Here is a 15028-nt window from a genome sequence, read left to right on the forward strand (position 1 = left end):
AGTATTCTCCACCCAAGGCCCAATGTCACCAACCGCCCCCCCCCCCCCCCCCAATAAAAATAACAAAATCTTTACCAACTACTCACTCCAAATGCAAACATTATCCCACAATAAAACCAGTAATTTTCTGAATTAAATGTAATGCCCCCAGGGAGGCAGCACAAGTAAAGTTGGATCATTCCAATGACTTCCATTTTTTAAGGGGAAAACAAGTTATCTGTATGCTTTTAGAATGTGGGGGGAAACCAGAATGCCCACAGGAAACCCACCCAGACAAGGGGAGAATGTACAAACCCCATGCAAATAGTGCCCTGGCTTGTATTTGAGCTATGAACCTGGTGCTGCAAGGTGAGAGTGGTAACCACTCAGTCACCATACTGCCCACATTAGAATGTTACTTCCACAGTTTCTCAGGGGCATTCTGTTTTACTGTGGGAGAACGTATTCTCCAAAAAGTGAATTAGGAATTAAAATGTTATGATTAACAAATAAGTGCTGCCATGGACAAGGGTGTCCATATTGGGCATGCACAAGTAAGGTCCCTGCATGCCCAGTAGGATGAAAGCACGTTTACCAAGCATGCATGGTCCATAGAGTGTGTGAGTGAGAGAGAGTGAGTGAGTGAGAGAGAGATAGTGTGTGTGTGTGTTAGAGAGAGAGAGAGAGAGAGAGAGAGAGAGTGTGTGTGTGAGTGAGTGTGTGTGAAAGAGAGAGTGTGTAAGAGAAAGTGTGTGTGAGAGAGTGAGTGTAAGAGAGAGTGTGAGTGTGTAAGAGAGAGTGTGAGTGTTTGTGTGTAAGGGAGAAAGAGTGTGTGTGTGAGTGAGTGTGTGTGAGTGTGTGTGTGAGAGAGTGTGAGTGTGTGTATGTAAGGGAGAGTGTGTGTGTGTGTGTGTGTGTGTGTGTAAGAGAGAGGGTGTGAGTGTGTGTGTAAGAGAGAGTGTGAGTGTGTGTAAGAAAGAGTGAGTGTGTGTGTGTGAGAGAGAGAGTGAGTGAGTGAGTGAGTGAGTGAGAGTGTGTGTGTGTGTTAGAGAGAGAGAGTGTGTGTGAGAAAGAGAGAGAGAGTGTAAGAGAGAGCGTGTGAGTGTGTGTAAGAGAGTGAGTGTGTGTGTAATGCTGGGAATACACGTTTCGTTTTTGCCTTCGTTTTAGCCTTCGATTCGTTCAGGAAACGAATCGAGTGTTGAAAACGTATGTGAAAATAGTCATAATCTCATTATAGTTTCGATTAATAGACCCCAAAAACGAACGACTAGTGATCGAACATGTTTGATATTATCTCTCTTTATCCATCTAATCGAGCCATTGGTAGGCTTGATGGCTGTTCAGATCGATTATATGTTCGTTTATGTTAGTCCGTCCCTGTAAAAAGGGATTTTCGTTTCGTTTTTTTGCAGCCTTCGATCATTGGAAAAACGAAACCATCAGAATCGAAAAAAAAAACGAAACCGTGGGTGGTGATATTAACCGTACGTTTGATTATTTCGGGAACGAAAAGGACAAAAGGCACAATCGAAACGAAGGCTAAAACGAAGGCAAAAACGAAACGTGTATTCCCAGCATAAGAGAGAGAGAGAGTGAGTGTAAGAGAGTGTGAGTGTGTCTGTAAGAGAGAGAGTGTGTGAGAGTGTGAATGTGTGAGAGAGTGTGACGGACTAGCATAAACGAATATATAATCGATCTGAACAGCCATCAAGCCTACCAATGGCTCGATTAGATGGATAAAGAGAGATAATATCAAACATGTTCGATCACTAGTCGTTCGTTTTTGGGGTCTATTAATCGAAACTATAATGAGATTATGACTATTTTCACATACGTTTTCAACACTCGATTCGTTTACCGAACGAATCGAAGGTTTAAACGAAGGCAAAAACGAACCGTGTATTCCCAGCATAAGAGAGAGCATGTGAGTGAGTGAGTGTGTGTGAAAGAGAGAGTGTGTAAGAGAGAGCGTGTGAGCGTGTGTGTAAGAGAGTGAGTGTGTGAGTGTGTCTGTAAGAGAGTGTGAGTTTGTAAGAGAGTGTGAGTGTGTGTAAGGGAGTGTGAGTGTGTGTGTGTGTGTAAGGGAGTGTGAGTGTGTGTGTGTGTAAGGGAGTGTGTGTGTGTGTGTGTGTGTAAGAGAGAGTGTGAGTGTGTGAGTGTGTAAGAGAGAGAGAGAGTGTGTGAGTGTGTAAGAGAGAGAGAGAGAGTGTGAGTGTGTAAGAGAGAGAGAGTGTGAGTGTGTGTAAGAGAGAGAGAGTGTGTGTATGTAAGGGAGAGTGTGTGTGTAAGAGAGAGTGTGTGTGTGTAAGGGAGAGTGTGTGAGTGTGAGTGTAAGAGAGAGAGTGTGTGAGTGTGAGAGAGAGAGAGTGTGAGTGTGTGTAAGAGAGAGAGAGAGTGTGTGTAGAGTCTCTTTATCTTGCCAACAGCTGAGGTCTCTCCTTCCCCCATGCTGCCTCGATCAGTGTCAGCCCCATCAGATTGTCTCAGCAGCCACCAGACCTCTGACCCCATCACAATATTGGCTGATAAAGACAGGCTGCTGTTTGCTAAAAAGCACACTAGAGACGGGAGAGATCTGCAGCACAGCTTACGGAGGCTGCAGATTTTTACAGGCTGTCACTGTGTACCTTGTGGAGAGGGGAAGGCTGACGATCAGCAGCAGACCAGCACTCACAGGGATTCCTTACTTTACTGCTTGTGCTAGCCGCTCAGGTGGCTTCAGAAACTTTCTGATCGGGAGACATTTGCACAGGAGCTCGGAGCTGTAAACAAGCTGTTACAGCAGGCTACTAGACTGACTGAATTGAGCGTGCGGCCGCTGCCTGCTGGTCCTAACAGCTCCTCTCTCTGTTCCGCTATTGGCCAGCTCCTGTTTAGCTGCCCTGCCTGCACAGGCTACAGTGTGCACGGCGAAGCGGGCGGCTGCAGATGGATCAAGCCCACCTATAGATCACTATCAGGGCGGAATGGTGTGTATGGCTCTCAACCTACAGCCGCCCTGTGGCAATCAGGCGCCCTAGGAACCGGCCTTGGGGGCCTTTCCACAAATCCGGCCATGGACCTGTGGCTGGATAGTGTAATGGTTAAAGTGAACCAGAGACGAAGCAACCTTATGTGTTTTACCATATATATCAGTGGGAACATTAGAGAAAACGCCTACCCTGCTCTCTGTTTCATCCTTTACTGCTCAGCCTGCTTGTTATCAGCCCTGATAAAATCCCCCACTAAGCATTCAGTCTGGCTTTGCCATAATGACTCAGCTATAATGATTTCTGAGCAGAGCCACAAGGGGGCAGGCTTGGACTTGAAAAGACATTACAGAAGAAAGACTCAGCTATAATGATTCCTGAGCAAAGCTAGACTGAATGCTCAGTCAGGGATTTTATCAGGGCTGATAACAAGCAGGCTGAGCAGTAAAGGATGAAACAGAGAGCATGGTAGGGGTTTTCTCTAATGTTCCCACTGATATATATGGTAAAATACATGAAGGTGCGTCATCTCTGGTTCAGTTTAAGGCCTCTGCCTCTGACACAGGAGACCAGGTTTCGAATCTCGGCTCTGCCTGTTCAGTAAGCCAGCACCTATTCAGTAAGGAGTTCTTTGAACGAGACTCCCTAACACTGCTACTGCCTACTGAGTGCGCTCTAGTGGCTGCCTTGCAAGTGCTTTGAGTCCGACAGGAGAAAAGCGCTATACAAAAAAAGGAATTATTATGACCTTCTGATTTGCTCAATAACAGTGTGTAGAGAGGTTCATGGAAGGGGAAGGCCATGTCACATCACAGAGCTGGATCAGTGTAGACCGCAATTGCACAGAACTTGCCAAAATGATGCACAGTCAATAGCTACAGACCTCCAAACGTCATAGGACCTTCAGATTCGCTCAATAACAGTGTGTAGAGAGCTTCATGGAATGGGTGTCCATGGCTGAGCATCCAAGCTTTACATCTCCAAGTGCAGTGCAAAGCATTGAATGCTGTACTATAAAGCAATATTACCTTTACTACTGGCACTGTGTACTGCAAGTTACGCTATTAGCACCACCTGCAGTACTCGACTAGCGTGACTGTTGCTAAGTTAACACGCATTACCTTAGCAACAGTCACGCTAGTGGTTACCACATGTGACACTAATAGCATAACTCATGGTACACAGCTCTGGTAGTAAGGATAATAGTAAAGGGAATCTGAAGTGAAAAACTATGATATAATGAATTGCGTGTGTAGTACAGCTAAGAAATAGAACATTCGTAGCACAGATATGACTGTCATATTGTTTCCAGTACAGGAAGAATTAAGAAACTTTAGTTGTTATCTATGCAAAAGAGCTTCTCTGAGCTCTCCACCAGTTTAGTTGGCTACTACAGTGTTGTTTTCTGAGGCACTTATACATCAAAGAAACAGGGACAGGCAGCTTCAGATAAGATTTTTATTGAAGGGAAGTTGAAAGGGTTGTTAGCCCTGATCTGTTTCATAGTTTAAAATACAGAGTGGGGTTTGCAAATATAATAGAATGATGCAATGTTCTAAAAAAGCTATATACCGGAAAATAAAAAACATGAGACTCTTTTCTTTGCTACTAATGTTCTAACAAATATCCGTACTACACGTACAATTCATTATATCATATGGGTTTTTTCTCGCTTCAGTGTCACTTTAAGTGACAAGACAATATACGGTACTCTGTACAGCACTGCGGAAGATGGCGCAATATAAATACTAAATAATAATCATAAGGGTTAATATTGCTGTGTAATGTCTGTGCATGGCAATATCACAGGCGGTGTGAATGGGCAGCAGTGTGGCAAATGCAGTGAAGAGTGGTGAGGTGAGGAATCCGATGCACTGTCTTTAGTGTGAACAGGCCCTTTATAACGAACAATGAGCAAACCTCACATGGATCGCACTCTCACTCTTTCTGTGTAGTCTGACCCATGGGCGTAACAATAGGGGATGCAGCCCATGCGCCCGCGGGGGAGGCCTGCTCAGGGCCGTTTCGGGGGGGCTGGAGGGGTCGCAGCATAAGGGGAAAGCTATGGCCACACTCGGCGGGGAGTCCCTCACCTCGGGCATTCCCCTCTGCGCTCCCCTCCAGCTTCAATAACTATATGAGTGCGGCGGGCAGCGGCAGGCAAACACACCTTCCATGCATTCCAGCGTGGACACTTCTCGTTCTAGTGACTGACGCGACTTCCTGTATAAACAGGAAGTCGCGTCAGTCACTAGAGCGAGAAGCGTCCGGATGCACAGAAGGTATGTTTGTCTGCCACTGCCCGCCACTCCGCTGCACTCATATAGTTCTTGAAGCTGTAGGGGAGAGCCTGAGGTGAGGGGGGGGGGGGCCGTCCCCCCTCCCCGCCGAGTGTGGCCATAGCTTTCCCCTCATGCTGCGACCCCTCCAGCCCCCCCCAAAACGGCCACGAGCGGGCCCCGGGGGGAGGGGCCCGCTCAGAATTTCTGCAGGGAGGCCCGGTGGCTCTTCGTTACGCCCCTGGTCTGACCTATTGTTTTAAAAAGACTGATTTTCAAATACCTTCATTTTATTGAGGCTTTAGCTTTCATGTGATTGTTGCTTTGTCTGAATCACAGAACAATGGTCACTGTATCATATGAGAAGTATGTAATAACTGGGCACATGCCCAGGACTAGCCATTGGTACGAGGGGCTTGGGGTACCAGCTACAATAGTAAGTCTATGCCAGGGCAGTTTCTAGGCTAAATTGTCTTTTTGTTTTGGACCTTAAAGCTGTACATAATTTTGGCTGAAAATCTGATGCATTTAGGTAGACCTGTACGTGTTCGGCGCCGTATGTAACCCCTATTAAATGGCGACATCTGCTCATCATTTCAAATGACATGTTTTATACTGACAGCTCATATTCTGAAACAGTCATTTAATTTCCCCTGACATTTCAGTTCCTACAGTGACATATTCTCATATCAGAAACCAGCAAAACCGAACGCTGCTGACCACCTATCAGAGGCATTTCGGAAAAGAATACGTTGACCTCTCTGCTCTCGTCGGCTCATTGGATGCGGAAGAGCTGGACAGGTACCTGCAGAGTGTCCCTAATGAAGGTAATAGATGTCTATATCATCGCTCTCAGCTCTGATCTGTCTGCAGAATATCAGCTCCGTTTTCAGAGACTAACGTTACATTTCTTCCAACTGACAGACAGAAGAATGCTTGAGAAGTTCCTGAAAGCCTCCCGGGGAAATGACAATCAACACTTAGAAACAAAATCAGCTCAGACCAAATTAAACTGACACTTCGAGGAAGACTTGACTGACTGGTTCTGATCTCTGTGTGTGACGGTTGCAATCACTCCAAAAGTCTAGTGTGAAAGTGTTAAGAGTGCTTATACTTCAGTGTGGTTAAAATGTCTTAGGCTGGGCGCACACTTAATGAATTTTTTTGCTGTTATGTCGCGTTGCGCCAAGGCAAATAGACCACATGTAATGTGTTGCTATGGGCCACTCTCTGTTGTGGATTTTTTTTTGTGTTTGTTTGCATTTTTGTTTTTGCATTGCGGTAAAAAAAAACAGCTTGCATTCAGCTTTTTTTTTTGCATGCCGCTAACATTTAAAATTCAATTAGGCAGGGGACACGCGTGTCTTACAGTTTTCTGTGCTGGTTTTTCTGCGTACGTTTTCTGCACACCATGTGTGTTTCTATGCAGAAAAACGTACGCGTTTTTTCACAGTAGCTAATGAAATTGATACAGAAAACTGATAAAATGTGCAGGATTATGATGTAGAATGTCAGTTTATTTTTCTGTTATGCGAAAAATGCATTAGGTTTGAACTAGCCCATTGATTAACATGAGTTCTCAATTTTTCTGTGCAGAAAACGCATACAAAAACAAGTGTATTTCCTGCCTTAAAGGATACCCGAGGTGACATGTGACATGATGAGATGGACATGTGTATGTACAGTGCCTAGCACACAAATAACTATGCTGTGTTCCTTTTTTTCTTTCTCTGCCTGAAAGAGTTAAATACAGACAGGAAGTGACTACAGTGTGACCCTCACTGATAAGAAATTCCCCTTTTTTACCTCTTTCTTGCTTTCAGAAGCCATTTTCGGCTAGGAAAGTATTTTATAGTTGGAATTTCTCATCAGTGAGGGTCACACTGAGTCAGGACTGAGTCAGCCACTTGCATACCTGATATTTAACTCTTTCAGGCAGAAAAAAAGGAACACAGCATAGTTATTTGTGTGCTTGGCACTGTACATACACAAGTCTAACTCATCATGTCACATGTCACTTCAGGTATCCTTTAACCATATACACGTGCGCAGAAGCCCTCCCAAGCATATGCCAGCTGCACACACACACACACACTTTTGGCCTAAAAAATAGGACAAACGCTATGACCTGCCAACTGAACAACCCTCCCACCCAATGTGCCGTCACCACCCCGACACACACATACACAGATCACACAGTTGAATGGAACTGTGGGTGCAGAGTGTGCCACAGAGCATGCTGCAAAGAATATAGCTACCCGTCCACATTCTTGCTTGCTTCCTCTAGTGTTCCTGGCAGCTTTCCAAACTGGCCACTAGAGGCCCAGGCGACTGGGCACTAGAGGCCCAGGAGTCTTAGGCTCATTGTCATGTGATTGCAGTGAGCCTGGAGCTCTAGTGGTCAGTAGAAAGCTGCCAGGAACACTAGTGGAAGCAAGTCAGAACAAGGACAGGTAGCTATATCTTCTGCAGCACACTCCGCAGCACACTCTGCATATGGGGGCAGCTGCACACACCACCCTCGATATATCCCCAGGTTTGATAGGCAGACACAGACACACACACACACACACACACAAGCTTTACACCTAAAATGTGCGTGGTGTCATTAAGTCAATCTTCCCGGTGGTGGCATACATTATTTTAATGCTGTCTGTTAAAACACATGCAAGCACATTTCCAGAATTGAAAATTACATGCGATAAATGCCCCCAAAACACTGGTGCAGTTAAACGATATTTCAACAAATCTAGATAAAGCCGGCGCTGGAGGGATTCACAGAACTAATAAAGCTGCACGTTCCTAAGAGGGGATCCCAGAAACCTCAAAAAATAAGTCAAAAACAATTTATCTATGAAGGAACACGTGCTTAAAAACGATTGATACTTTTATTCCATAAATTTCTCATAAAATCTAAAATACATAACATAAAATACATAATACATAATAATACATATGTATTTTAGATATTTCAACAAAATCTTCACACCCACATTTCATAAGCTTCACATCAAAGCTATTGAAAATCATCCAGAGTAAAATGTGTAGAAGCACGTTCCGCGAGGTATCTAGCTGCAATCAAACACTTAATTCAATAGGAAGATTAAGCTATTGGGATTCTCGGTCATTATTATTGTTATTGATTTAGAGAGCTGCATCATCTTCCGTGGTGCTGTACAAAACGATCCTGGGTACATAAAAATACAGACACTGGTACGTAATACAGAATGGTAGACAATATAATAAGTTATAGTGACAACACAGTGTGTATAGTGATTACTGATTACCAAAAATGTACAGCAACTTACAAGACACAAAATGGAGAGACTCAAAGGCTCTTTTGTATTTCTTCAATAATTTTATATTCTTTCCAGACCCTTTTACAAAAGTGTCAGAATGGGTCATTAAAGAGAACCTGTAACAAAAAAAAAGTTCTCCTGGGGGGTACTCACCTCGGGAGGGGGAAGTCTCAGGGTCCCAATGAGTATTCCCCCTCCCCTGTAGCTGCAGGCAATGCAGAGCTGGCTCCTCCAAAGTGTCTGGCAATCCTCCCTCCACAAGCCTGATAAGCGCTGATTTATTTATCTTTCCTGGCTCCAGTGGGGGCGCTGTTGCGGCTCTGCGCATGGAGATAGGCGAAAATAGCCAATCTCTGTCGGGTCTGCTCTACTGCACACACGCAGGAGACTTGCGCCTGCGCAGTAGAGCGGGCCGTCAGTGATCGGCTATTTCTGCCTATCTTCGAACGGAGAGCCGATACTGCGCCTGCGCTGGAGCCGGGAAGGTAAATATTTACATCCCCGCTGTTCGGGGAGCTTTATCGCCGCTGCCGTGGGACTGAGGAGGACAGGGGAAGCCTCAATAGGATCTGGAGGCTTTCCCCACCCCTCCAGGGGAGGTTTGTTTTTTTTGTTACATGTTTTCTTTAAAGGATACCACAACTGAAATGTGACATAATGAGATAGACATGTGTATATACAGTGCCTAGCACACAGATAACTATGCTGTGTTCCTTTTTTTCTTTCTCTGCCTGAAAGAGTTAAATATCAGGTATGTAAGTGGCTGACTCAGTCCTGACTCAGACAGGAAGTGACTACAGTGTGACCCTCACTGATAAGAAATTCCAACTATAAAACACTTTCCTAGCAGAAAATGGCTTCTGAGAGCAAGAAAGAGGTAAAAAAGGGGAATTTCTTATCAGTGAGGGTCACACTGTAGTCACTTCCTGTCTGAGTCAGGACTGAGTCAGCCACTTACATACCTGATATTTAACTCTTTCAGGCAGAGAAAGAAAAAAAGGAACACAGCATAGTTATCTGTGTGCTAGGCACTGTACATACACATGTCTATCTCATTATGTCACATTTCAGTTGTGGTATGGGGGTGAGGTGCTCATAGACTGCAGAAAACGCATATCTACGCCCCTGGGACTTTAGATCAAGTCCTGCGGGGCATAAATATACTGCCTCTGCAACAGTAAGTAACTAGTTAAATTACTAACAGCTGTCTTGCAAAATCACTACAGTTTTCTTTGTTTTTGGAATTTTCAGAACCGACTGGCTGCCATTAGTGTAAATTGAAAAAAGCGATGCGGCCATTTTGTGCCAGGTAGCAATGCCCTTTCCTACTTGTCGGTGGTGGCTGTCATTGCACAATGGTTTTCAGACATGTTGAATAATCTCTTTGTTCATCATTCCCTTTTCAGCTGAGCAAAAGTAGACAAATCTTTGCCAAGTCAGCTCTGAATTCACTGAATGGCTGATTTGGGAAATAAAATATCCATGAGGGGGTCACAGCGCTATGCAGCTTGTTCAGAGTCTTTTTTGGTGACAAATCTGTCTGTGTTTGGCCTTCCTTGAATAGAATCACCTTGATAAACGCATAATCTAATAGTTATATGGGATCATGTCATAAGCAGTATAAAACTTGGGGTTATCATTAAAAATGAAATTTATGAAGACATTCTCTATCCAAGGTCACTTTAAATGGCCGGTTCTTAATGCAAGCCTTTAACAATTTCAGACGGCTTAACTTGCATAAAATATTAATTATGTAAATTGTGTCATTTCTCCAGTTAGACATGAGTGAATTTCTCTTTGCTTTGACTACCTCAGGGATTTTGCCACTGCCCTGTGATTGGAAGACAAACTTACCTCAAGTTGTAAACTAGATGTTGCTGAAAAAAAAAAGCTTTAGCAAAGAGGACCTGTAGTTTCTGTAGTAGAAACCGCAGCACAGATTGTTCATCAGGGCCTCAGTGGTGACAACTGCAGCTGTGTAAAACACTGCTGCAGGAGATTTCCAAACGATTAGGGGTAGTCAATGAGATGCAAACAAGTCCCAGTTGATGCAGGATTAAGCAAAACCTCGATTGTTGGCTTGACGTTAAAAATGGCCATACATCAGGCAACTTGGTGGCCGATCGACCATCCGATTCGATTATTATAATTGGATGAAAATCGTTGCTACCAAATGCATGTACAACCAACAATGCAACCAATTTCGGGCCAAAGTATTTAAAATCTGTTGGTCCTGCTCACTGTCATTTGTACTTTGCCTGCATTTGTACTTTTCTCTGTTGGGGTTTTTGACAACTTGTTCAGAAATGCCTGATGGTATTTATGGTATATGCTGTATGATTTGCATGTTTTTGACTCATTAAAGCTGTTTTGAACTATAAAAAAATAAATTAATACAAAAATCTGTAGGTCCTTTATGCTACATGGAGGCGATACAATGAGCCAATCAAAATTGGATGTATGTACACACTCTAAAGCATAAATGTCAAAACTCCGGCCCACTGGCCATTACATTTGACCCCCAAGTGGTTTTCCCACTTTGCGTTATACTTGACCCTCTCTAGACCACCAGGGAAGCCATATTGGAGGTAAATCCCTAGAACACCAGGAAAGAAATATGGGGGAGGTAGGGGGAAAACCACTAAACACTAGGGAACTTAATAGGGGAGGGAGGACTACTAGGCACCTGGGAACTGTATAGGGGATGGAGGGGGGAAGGGGCAATAGACACCAGGGAACGTTATAAGGGAGGGAGGTGGCCAGTAGACATTGAGGTTGGCCCGCGACTAGGTCCTAGTGTACAATTTTGGCCCACTTTGCAGTTGAGTTCAACACCCCTGAGGTACACACTCAGCAACGTTCACTTAAGATGATCTCCGGCAAGCCTCTCGCTGACTCTTCAGAGATAGTCAAGGGCTGATGTACACACATTAGATTATTGGCAAAGGAATTTATTATTATTGGCAGAGTGGCATTTAATCTAATGTGTGTATGTTGGGCAGATTTGTTGAAATACCATCCTACTGTCAGCTGCAGTTTAGCTATTTGTTCAGTTGATGGTTACACACACCTGTCATATGTATTACCCATCTCCAGAGGTCCCACTGCTGGGTATTACAAATCTTTTGTAGGACTCGGAGGCCTGGTAAGGGCCCCTCTGCAAAACTGTCACTGAAACAAGTAGTACATAAGAGCTAATGCAAAGAAAGCTAATTCTGTCAATGTAAATAACCTTTTTTACTTCATTGTCCTAGCTCATGGAAGATTACAATTTGTTGGTTGTTACTGGCACTATACCTTTCCCCCCAATTTTTAAACACCCCCACTGTGTCTGTGGAAAGTTGGCTTACCATATTATGCAGTAATTCTTGCCCAGAAGAAAGCGTAATAGGAATACAAGAATATTCAGCTTTAAAGAGAATCTGTATTGTTAAAATCGCACAAAAGTAAACATACCAGTGCGTTAGGGGACATCTCCTATTACCCTCTGTCACAATTTCGCCGCTCCCCGCCGCATTAAAAGTGGTTAAAAACAGTTTTAAAAAGTTTGTTTATAAACAAACAAAATGGCCACCAAAACAGGAAGTAGGTTGATGTACAGTATGTCCACACATAGAAAATACATCCATACACAAGCAGGCTGTATACAGCCTTCCTTTTGAATCTCAAGAGATCATTTGTGTGTTTCTTTCCCCCTGCATCTCTCATGAACTGAAGTTTCAGGCTGCTCTTTTCTTCCTGCAAACAGCTTTGCCCTTGTCTGTAATTCTTCAGTATGTGAAAGCCCAGCCAGCTCAGAGGACGATTTATCCAGCTTGTAAAAGATAAGAGAGAAGAGAGAAGCTGCTCTAATCCTAAATAACACACAGGCAGTGTGCAGAGAGGGGCCTGGAAGGGGGAGTTCATAGCAGAACCACAACACTGAAGAACTTGGCAGCCTTCCAGACACAGGCTGACAAGTCTGACAAGAGAAAGATACATTGATTTATTACAGAGACTGTGATAGTACAAAGTGCTGCAGTAAGCCAGAACACATTAGAATAGCTTTTGGAACTTGTAGGATGATAAAAAACAGGATGCAATTTTTGTTACGGAGTCTCTTTAAAGGACAATTGAAGTGAAAGGAATATGGAGGCTGCCATATTTATTTCCTGTTAAACAATACCAGTTGCCTGGCAGCCCTGCGGGTCTATTTGGCTGCAGTGGTGTTTGAATCACACCAGAAACAAGCATGCAGCTAATCTTATAATGTCAGAAACACTTGATCTGCTGCATGCTTGTTCAGGGTATATGGCTAAAACTATTAGAGGCAGAGGATCAGCAGGAGAGCCAGGCAACGGGTATTGCTTAAATGCAAATAAATATGGCAGCCTCCATATCCCTCTCACTTCAGTTGTCCTTTAAGCGATACCAGTTGCCTGGCAATGCTGCTGATCTTTTGCTTCTAATACTTTTAGTCAAAGACCCTGAACAAGCATGTAGCAGATCAGGTTTTTCTGACATTATTGTCAGATTTTACAAAATTAGCTGCATGCTTGTTTCTGGTGCAATTCAGACACTACTGCAGCCAAATACTGTAGATCAGCAGGGCTGTCAGGCAACTGGTATTGTTTAACCTCTTGAGGACTGCAGGGCTAAACCCCCCTAGTGACCAGGCAATTTTTAGTTTAAAAGGCCACTGCAGCTTTAAGGCCAAGCTGCAGGGCCGCACAACATAGCACACGAGTAATTCCCCCCCCCCCTTTTCTCCCCACCAACAGAGCTCTCTGTTGGTGGGGTCTGATCGCTCCCCCCATGTTTATTTTTTTTTTTATAAATATTTGTGTTGCCGCTTTCTTTAAAAAAAAAAACCCTCTTCCTTTAAATCCCTTCCCTCCCTCGCTCCCTCCCTCCCCACAGCCGGCCAATTACGGCGATCGGCTGTCATAGGCTTCTGCCTATGAGAGCCGATCGCTCTCTTGTCCCCCAGGGGGACAGCCGTGTCACACGGCTGTCCCCAGTGCAGCGCTGCTGCTGATCGCAGCGCTGCACAAAGTAAATAGACGGCGATCACGCCGTCTAACAGTCTCCCGAGCGGCAATAGCCGCTCGGAGACTGAAGGCGGGGCGGAGCTCCGGCCCCCAAGCAGGAGATGCGCGCGCAGCCTGCGCGCGATCTCCTGCAAAACAGAGCCCCAGGACTTTACGCCAATTGGCGTTAGGCGGTTCTGGGGCTGCCGCCGCGGCCAGCCGCCACACCCAGCGGCGTGACGCGGTCGGCAAGAGGTTAAAAGGAAATACATATGGCAGCCTACAGATCACTCTCACTTGAGTTGTCCTTTAAGAGTCTAAAATCTACTGTAAAGCCCCTTTTAAGTCAGAGTTTCCAGTAATGGACAGAGATATAGTACGATGAACAGAAATTCTTAATTTGAAAAACAATAAGATTTTCAAATGAAGTATTGAGGAAGTGCAGCCTGAAAACTGACTGGTATAGCTTGAGTTCTGTACTCGGCATCCACTCCTTGCCTTTGACTGAAATGGAGATGCGGGGAGGGCTAGCAGCTGCCAGCCTCCCCGGTGACCGTCTCCCTGCCAACATGTTGACCTTTTAATGTTTAATTTGGAAAATTTTGTTTTAGTGGAAAACATGGATTAAACTTGACACATTTCACATGTTGCAGCTTCTCCTCGCGTGACTCAGAACATTAATATCTAAATGGGAGTTTGTGAGCTAAGATGAGCTCAACTGCCATTGATGTAAAGTTGCAGGGCACAGTTCTAAAGCACACTGGCCAAGAGGGACAAGGAGGACCCATAGAGAGCCAGAAGACCATAAGCCGACTTTCTATGACCAATTACTGGATCTTAACAAGGATGTTGAGCCCTTTCACGCTGCTAGATCACATAAAATGGTGCCCGTGAGACCACAGTCACTGGTATAGATTTGGAATCGCGAGCCCAAGCACAAATTTTATACTCCCCTATCACCTTAACTGTTTGTATAATAAAGTATATAATCACACGATACGGAAAAAATTCAGCTCTCCAAACACAGTTTGTCAATAATTACAACCACCAAAGCATGTTTAACCCATTAGCAGCTTCAATAGAGTTATCTCATTTGAGATAAGTGCTCTGTATTTGACCTCAGTTGGCAGAACTCATTGTGCTGTAAATTCTTGGAATGCTTCGATCTCTCTCTACTAGCAGAAATATATAGAATCTGAAAGCAGAAGTCCTTTATTAGTGTCTCACAGTGCCCTCCTAGTGGCAAGTGACCATAAATACACATTACAGCAGGACTAATTAGAAACAGGGAAATGTAACAAATAAAAAAAAAATGTGCTTAAATAAATGCAAGGTTCCAAATAAATTGGCTGCTAAAGGGTTCAATGCAACCATCTGATGAAGAGCTAATGTAGCTGCTGAAGAAGGTCCCTCGGTGGGCCCTCAAGATCAGGGGCCCTGGTGTTGTCCAACCTCTGCATCCCCTATTGTTACAACAATGGCCACAGGGT

General features: G+C 44.3%; 1 protein-coding gene across 1 annotated transcript in view; it reads left to right on the forward strand.

Moving 5' to 3' along the window:
* TEX26 (testis expressed 26) overlaps positions 1-6260 on the forward strand; it is a 50762-nt gene extending 44502 nt beyond the window's left edge. The window contains exons 7-8 of the mRNA XM_068267030.1: positions 5896-6057; positions 6155-6260. Coding sequence (XP_068123131.1) covers positions 5896-6057; positions 6155-6246 — 254 coding nt within the window. The 3' untranslated portion in view covers positions 6247-6260. The remainder of the gene's footprint in view (positions 1-5895; positions 6058-6154) is intronic.
* The last annotated feature ends 8768 nt before the right edge of the window (positions 6261-15028 follow it).

This window comes from Hyperolius riggenbachi, chromosome 2 (genome assembly GCF_040937935.1).
Source record: "Hyperolius riggenbachi isolate aHypRig1 chromosome 2, aHypRig1.pri, whole genome shotgun sequence".
Taxonomy (NCBI): Eukaryota; Metazoa; Chordata; class Amphibia; order Anura; family Hyperoliidae; genus Hyperolius; species Hyperolius riggenbachi.